This window comes from Mytilus galloprovincialis, chromosome 4, assembly GCF_965363235.1.
Source record: "Mytilus galloprovincialis chromosome 4, xbMytGall1.hap1.1, whole genome shotgun sequence".
In the NCBI taxonomy this organism is placed as follows: domain Eukaryota; kingdom Metazoa; phylum Mollusca; class Bivalvia; order Mytilida; family Mytilidae; genus Mytilus; species Mytilus galloprovincialis.
In genome coordinates, this window is record NC_134841.1 from 87,569,708 (window position 1) to 87,578,070 (window position 8,363).

General features: G+C 31.6%; 1 protein-coding gene across 1 annotated transcript; it reads right to left on the reverse strand.

Annotated features, from left to right (window-relative positions):
- Window positions 1–15: 15 nt before the first annotated feature.
- On the reverse strand, window positions 16–7,868 carry LOC143073289 (dye-decolorizing peroxidase YfeX-like). The gene is made up of 9 exons (XM_076248702.1): window positions 7,720–7,868; window positions 5,849–6,051; window positions 5,219–5,410; window positions 4,831–4,903; window positions 4,154–4,315; window positions 3,745–3,818; window positions 1,885–1,933; window positions 746–841; window positions 16–433 (listed from the first exon to the last, which is right to left on the reverse strand). The coding sequence occupies exons 1-9, from the start codon at window positions 7,775–7,777 to the stop codon at window positions 177–179; spliced, it is 1,164 nt and encodes a 387-aa protein (XP_076104817.1). The 5' UTR covers window positions 7,778–7,868; the 3' UTR covers window positions 16–176.
- Between the last annotated feature and the right edge of the window lie 495 nt (window positions 7,869–8,363).

Here is an 8,363-nt window from a genome sequence, read left to right on the forward strand (position 1 = left end):
AAGAAAGAGAAACTATTTTCGTATATGAGTTATCCTTCCAAAAAATAAACTTTAATGTATATATGAGTGAGAATTAACATAAACAATTTGATTATACAATATATGTTAACAAACGATCGTATCACGTATGCGTAGTATTTAGAATAGTTAAATTTGTCCGATATTTTTGTTCTTTTTTATGCCATCTTTCTCAGTTCTGCAACACCTGGAAAGTACCAATATGTTCCCTTTACGTTCTTTGTTAACCTCATAATATCGTCACTGACTCCATCGCCACCTGAACCAGCACCAACCATACGATCCAACATAAAGTTAAGGTTCTCTGGAGAGGCAGTGTATCCAATGAAAAATAATCCAGCCTCACCAGTAACGTTTCCGAATGGCATAGATTGTCTGACCATCTCAAAGGCCTTCTTCTGTTCGAAATTTACTCCTATCAAAAACATTATTCAAGTGTATCAGTTGACAATTTTACAAGTCTGTATAAATTTTCGAGAGTACATCTACCTGTGTTATTGCTCTCTATGTAATAGAAAAGAAAATGCTTTAGTCTCATGCTAAGTATTGTGTGAGAATTGGTAGCCCAGTATCATTTAATTCAAAACAGAAAATATATCGATGACTCAATATCATTATAGAAGACTTTGTCTATTTAATAATGAAATCTCTTCAAAACCATATTAAGTAGAGTCATGAGTATAAAGAAAGAAACATTCGTGTTTATTTTGTGGGGGAAAAGGTATACCTCCTGTCATACGGGCTACATGAGATGAAGTTGATTTCTTTTTCAGTTCTATACTGTCGGCTCTTGTTCTGCCAACCCAGCCTTCCATTGTCTTGTCTATAAAGGATATCAAAATAATGTTAATTAATCAGTTTCAGCATAGTTTATCAAATAATAAATATCCTCGACGCACATCACTTTGCATAAAAGTATTTTTATTTAAAGTTCAGTTTATGTTATGCTACGATTTGTCGGCTCCAAATATTTTTATATTCGTGTTAAATTCTTTTCTTTTTTCTTTCCCTTTCTGCTTTTATTATTATTTATACAGGTGGATCAAGAAATCTGCTCCGAGAAAAAATTCATATCACTTTTGAGAATGCTTACGTTTTCATTTCAAATTTATATGCATGTCAACGGTAAACTATTGAAATGATTTAAGACTTTGTAACAATAAACAATAACATACATAACATTTTCAACGATATTACAACCGATTAGCGGCTATAGGTACAGCGGATACAATATATAGATTTGTGTTCCCGATTGATATTTACAACAACGGTTAACGCGTACAGCTGATTATTATTTGCAGTTCCGATTGTCATTGCAATACAATGTATTTTGCAATCGTGATTAGAAGATTTTGATCTCTGTTACTTTTAAATCTGCCGTATCGATCACCGGTAATAGGTTGTGTTTTACATATTAATATACCGAAGTAACTTAAGGATGTCTGCTGGTCATGTTTTTGAATTCTTGTCATATTTTCGATTTTCTCAGGTTTTATCCATACAAATGTATTAAAAAAAATTTTACACGAGACCCCACTTTTGTCTTCATAAATCTGTTCAATAGATCATTTATGACCATTTGAATTTTTTGTCATGAAATCCTTGTTATTTTTTCTTGGTTTAAAGGGTAAAAAACAATTCCAATGTTAACAAATAGTAAAGTCTGAAGAAAACCCTTTTCCCGCCATCTTCTAAATGTCTCGTATTTTGAAAACTACACACGAGACTATCGATTTTATTACTTTATTTTGTTTAAATTTCAAAGTTGTTTTCATTTTAAGCAACCACATGAAATCCTTGTTATTTTAAATTAGAGCAGCAGACATCCTTATCTTATTGAATCATATTAACAGCTGAACAATATACCTTTTTCTGATGATATTAGTTTTAAGTCATGGATCCACTTCTGTGTAATCTGAAAAAAAATTAAGAGATATTTGTAATAACTTTATCAGATTTCGCAAAAAGTGGTGGTCTGAAGGATTTAATCACCATCATTTTGTAAAGGACTGGCACAATTTTGGTATTATGCAAAAGAAATAATAGTGAGAACTAGCAAATTGTCCTCAAGGAACACCTGGGAAAGATAATTTCACGATCTCTAAAGTTTATTATCCTTGTTTCAATGTAACACCTTTGCACCAACAGTTTTTGATGGTTAGATTGTCATAGAAATGTATAGATTTTCTAAATTAAAGGTAGACATGTGTCATATACACTTTCTCATAATGGACGACTATACTTTGAACCCTATCTATCTTTTTTGATTTTGTGTTGCTGGTTTTCTGTATCATGATTATTTATAAACCTTTCTTTATTCACATGGGAACATAACAATCCCCCATCCCTCAGGCTAAGTTGAGTATACCTGATTTTGGTCTGTTCTCCTTTAAAATTTTAGTTTTCCTGATCCAAAGGTTGTCACACTTCTTTTGATATGCATACCTCGGACATTTTTAAAACATAACAGTGCGTGAAAGAATATTACTTACTAAGCACAAATTTAAAATAAAAGTAAGAAGAAAAATGCATAGCCAAAGGCAATGAATAAATTATCATAAAATAAGTGATAAATTCTGTCAATGCTATGATTTACACGTCAATACATGTGTTAAACAACATAAATTAATGTTAAAAACTAAGGTGAATGAATACTGTGGTACAGGTATTACATATGATATATACAAATAAGATATACACAAAGAGAAGAGGTGAATACATAACATTTCTATGACAAGAAGTTACTATTGGGATTAATTGTTTCCTCTCGATCAATACATACAGAACCAGAAAACAACACTTTAACAATGTTTTTTCTTGTGTTGAATAATAAAGGCAACAGTAGTATACCGCTGTTCAAACTCATAAATCCATGGACAAAAAACAAAATCGGGGTAACAAACTAAAACTGACGGAAACGCATAAATATAAGAGGAGAACAACAACACAACACTACAATGTAACTAACACACACAGAAACGGACCAAGCATCAGACAAAATCCCACGAGAATAACAAATATAACATTAAAACCAAATACATGAATTTGGGATAGACAAGTACCGTGACACGTCTTTTCGCAATGTCAATTTACACTCAAAAATAAGAGAAAAAAAAACCGACGCAACGTTAAATTGTAACACACACAGAAACGAAATATATAATATAACAATGGCCATATTCCTGACTTGGTACAGGACATTTTTAAAGGAAAAAATGGTGGGTTGAACCTGGTTTTGTGGCATGCCAAACCTCGCACTTTAATGGCAATGTTAAATATAACATAGAAATGACAACATAATATTATATTACAGGACTACAATACAAATAAATAGGAAAACGTATTAGACAAAGAAACACATGATTAATGAATAACAAAAAGCATCGGGTTTAAAATTTAATACGCCAAAAACGCGTCTCGTCCACACAAGACTCACCAGTGGCGCCCAGATATAAAAGATCGAAAGCGAAAAAAAAGATACAAAGTATCAATCTGAAAAAAATCAGGGAATGGGGCTTGCTATCGGTTAGAATTTGATAACGTTAGATATAATGTTCAAATTTTCCAAAAATAGCAATAAAACAGTTACACTGTAGACGAAACCACATTCATTTCAAATAATGCATGACTTAAAAACTTTAGAATATTTTTTTTTAGAGACTCAGTGCACAAAAACAACATATGTTAACGTAAAGTATGTTGTAAAGAATAATGAGTGAACCTTACCACATAGCTTCCTCCTGTGTCTTTCTCTACAGCAACTTTTTGGCGGGATTCATCGTCTGCTGGGTTCTCGGTACCTGAAATACAATTAAATGGATTCCACTCATGTGAAAGTTGCATGTCAGTATCTAAAGAAATTAAAGGGGGACATACTTAAATGGACGAAACACTTGACGTCAAATAGCAATAAGGTGGTGCAGAATATATCAAGCCATTATAACAAATGACAAGGATTACTATTTAAATATGGAAGACAAACATTTCTATTAGAAAATAAGAATAAAAGAATCCAACATTAAATTTGAATTGAATATCAGTATTTATCAAAACAATGATAAAAATGTTATAAAATATATTTTTAAAATGAAAAGTTAAACTGATGTTGAAATGGTACGTATCAAATTCAACTTACCATCAATGAATCCAGACAAATCTCGTCCATTTTGATATACGAAACTAAATATATCTTCTGCATTGTCTACACTACCAGCAGGTAAACTGTTCAGGAACAATTGACTTAGTTCAAACAGTTTACTTACAGTGTTACACTTGGCATGGATGAAGACATCGCCACCTGAAAGTGTAATATAATACTGCCTGTCACAATTGGGATTCTTTTATTGATTTTAGCAGAAATTAGGTCGTCAATTTTTGCATTTGAATTGTTTCACATTTTGTCTTCCCGAGGCCCTTTATGGCTTGCTATACTGAATGGTTTTTGCTCATTGTAGAATTTCGTACGGTGACCTGTAGTTATTTTCATCCTTTTTTAATGTTTACCTGTCTCATTGGCAATCATACCACATATTTTTTTTATAGTCTGTTCAGGTAACTGTGTAAGTATACAAAACACAATGTGAAATAAATTTAAATTCAATATTACATTACAAATTTCGTGAATTGGTTTTCAACAAATAAAAAAATCTAATTTGTTCAACATCCGGATCTATCTTCATGAAAAATGAAGATTTAAATTGGTAACACTTATTTATAGACAGCTGCTATTTTCATGTGTTATTCACAATAAATTTAACACACTACGTTTTCTTTAAAACGGGTAAAGTTATCCATCCAGAACACTGCACTCACCAGAGCTTGGCATTTCTCCTAATGATCCTTTCCTGTAAGCGTATGTATAATTCTCTTTAGGATTGCCTCCCAACTAAAATGCAAAAAATAAAGATATTGTTTTAATCCTTATAATGGCATAGTTCAAATACAGCAATGTATATAACTATTGAAGACTCTCTTCATTCTTTCGTTTTGTTGCTTTCAAAATAAAGTTCACCCAAAGCTTCCACTTAGACAAGTTAGAAGTGCAATAACTCAGGACGATGACCTTGAGCCGACCCACAGATGGTCCATTTTACGTAGAAATCACAATTGGTTACAACTGAATCCTTAAATAAATAGGCAATCTTGAAAAAAATAATAATAATAGGTCAGTTCAAAGATATATATATATACGATTACGTACCTGTTTGTAAATATTTGGACCAAATCCAACACCAGCCCATATTTCATCACTTTCGTCACTCATTTTGGGGTCTGTCACTTTATCTACCAAACTCTGTATTTTTGCACATGCTCGTCCGACTTCTTTGACATTGGCAGTGGGTTTGAGATGTATCCACAGATATAAAGCATGATCTTTGCCTTGTGAGAATACCTGAAATGATAATAACTGATATGTGTATCACAGCTGAACCAAGAATTCGAAATGGAAGAGATTAAAGTTTTATAAAATTAGGCAAGGAGAATGTGTATGTATCTTTTCCATTTTAATAATATTTCGTAATAAAATAAGCATAGAAAATGATTTTTTATATATATCGTTAATATTCTTATTTCCTTATAGTAATTCAGTTTTTCCAACTTTTTCAAATTAAAAAAACGTGCTTTGAATTTCCTGAAAAAAAGAGAATATTTTGTATTCCTTTGTTTACTGATGTATTTGTAATAAAGGTTGATTTCAAAACGTGGTCAACAAAAATGAACCTAAGACATATGATAACCGCTACTGATGTACTTGATTATCCCTTTTAACTTTAACCTAAGTAAAAACAGACTGCAGTACTGCTTTAACAGGACTGCTGACAGAACTTACAGATGGTTGACTTGCTGGTGGTTCTGCAGCAAACACAGGTGTCGGAGTAACAGCACTAATGGCCTCGTCTACTGTTGTTTTAAAACTGTCTTTATTTTTATATAACCAACCGAGTCCAGTTCCTGTTGCTAAACCTCCTATTAAGAGAGGCTTGGAAAATCTAGAGATTGTTGACCGTCCCGTTGCTAATCCTCGTCTACTACCTAATCAAAATAGAAATAATAAAAACGTGAAACCATAAGTAAAGACAATTCAAAGGTTCAAATCGTCGTTTCTATACATGCATCAGCATATTGAATCGAATCCGTATCTTTATTTACTTGTAAATGACGGATCTAAACGATAATAAAGAGATATGTTTCACAAGTACTTTTCAAATAGACAAAATCAAATTATCAGAAAACTTCGAACAATGTTAAAAATTCCAGTCACTGAAGCATGGGTCAAGACTTGTAAAGGAGGTACTTCAGTACCTCAATGTTTAAATTATAAATCAGTGAAGCATGAGCATGGAGACACACAATAGAGGGACGGATTTTCATTTTGTTGTGATGTAAGGATAATGACTCAGTTATATTTAAAATATATCAAGTTTACAAGGGAAAAGTGTTATATTGGATATATAAGAACGGAACTTCACTGTGAAATAGATCGCATATGTTGTGGCAAGAGGTTCCTCATCAAGCACAGTGGCAGATCCAGTCATTTTAAAAAGGGGTTTCCAACTATATGTCCCCATTCAAATGCATTGATCGGCAAAAAAAGGAGGTTCCAACCCCTGGAATCCCCCCCTTGGATCCGCCACTGAAGCAAACACAATTCAAATCTTCTGGCATCGATTTTACTCCCATGCCTTCCAAACGCGATTTCGTATTTATAAATCCAAATGGATAAACGTTTTTGTCCTAAAGTCACTCGGGGGAAGTCAAGTTAAAGCACTGATTTGTTGTTTTCTTATTAAAGTAACCGCAATAATTCAATGTATATTGTTAACTTAAACTAATTTACTATTCAAATTCATATACTGATTTATAAATGAATAGTAAATTTTATAATCGTAATAAATATTGTAGCATATTCATGTGTGCGTGTGGGAAAAGGGGGTTTGGTATTTTCTGGTAATAAAGCGTGAAATGTTGAAATATTTATATATAAAAACACTTTATTTTGAAAACAAATTATTGAAACAAAAATGCAAACACCAGCATTTAATATAATTTATAGATTTATAACGACACCTAATCATGTGATAATGTAAACGTGACAATTTTGCAATATGTAATAAAATATTGAGAACATGCATGACTAAGCTGTATCAATATTAAGGCTAAATTATAAATCACTTCACTGATAATTTTATGATCATAAGACATTTGCATACTAAAGTTCATTTACATTGATTAAATAAAAATGAACTGTTTGTTCTTGGTGGTTTTTATAATTATTATCAATGAAGGCATATACGATACATAAAGAATATGGACCATAAGGATGTAGGATAAAGTTATATAAGTGTCCCCCAGTGCATTGAACTTTTGTTTTATTCCGGTAACAGTTCATATATGAGGACATATTATTTACCCGGATATTGTAATTGAAATAGCAATATATGCACAAGAGACATTTTCTAAAACTTCGTATCATTCATATCTGATAAAACACAGACCGACTAAAACAAATTCCAACACGTTAACCGACAGTAATTAAAGTATACCTGTTCATTAATACACAATGTGTATGTGAGCAAAGTAATGTGATCAGGTAAACTTCTATTAATATACTGTCGTTAAAATCTATATGTTTACAAAATAGTATCGTCTTTAATAAGCTTAATTTAGGTTCTATAAAGCACAATATAAGTTAATACTTACATGAAAATGTAGAGTTAAGTTTGCCAAGCTGACGCACACTGCCTCGTAGAGCTGCCATGTTGGTTATATAAATTGTTTAAGATTCTAAATTGATAGCCAGCCGATACACGGTGAAGGACAACTGGTTAGGTAGGTAAAGTGATATAATATGACATTGACCTTTTGTGAAAAGTTATCTAAGCGCGCTGAAATAAATTCGTACAGTCATAATGATAGAATAGAAAATGTTTAATAAACACCTACTGTATTAAATTGCATTTAAGCAAAAACAAAATAAATAAAACTTATTCAAATTAATGGATCATTGTCAGTTTTATGAAGAAGAAAAAAAAATATGCGACCGAACACGACTTAATTGCGTTAAAGATAATTCTGTGTCGTTTGAAACGTATATTAAAACCCATATTTATCGAGATCTTTAGAATGTTGTTAATAGAAGATTCAAAGCCGTTTTCATTGTATGTTTCGTGCATGATCATCCTATTTCTTGATCGAAGTTATTGTTTTGTGTAAAGTTTTAAAAAAAAAATTATGGTGAAATCATCATAATAATCAAAAGCCTATATACTAATTGATTGTCGTCTGTTGCTGTATTTATTTTATTTTATTTTTTGTTTGTTTTAGTCTTCGGTTTAGAATTGTTT

What these genes read in the sequence shown, in the direction of transcription:
- LOC143073289 (XM_076248702.1), bottom strand. Translation starts at nt 7,777, where the DNA reads ATGGCAGCTCTACGAGGCAGTGTGCGTCAGCTTGGCAAACTTAACTCT. An exon ending in CACCAGCAAGTCAACCATCT is followed by an intron (nt 5,411 to 5,848) that starts GTAAGTTCTGTC and finishes TTATCATTTCAG; the next exon opens with GTATTCTCACAAGGCAAAGA. An exon ending in ACTAATATCATCAGAAAAAG is followed by an intron (nt 842 to 1,884) that starts GTATATTGTTCA and finishes TATCCTTTATAG; the next exon opens with ACAAGACAATGGAAGGCTGG.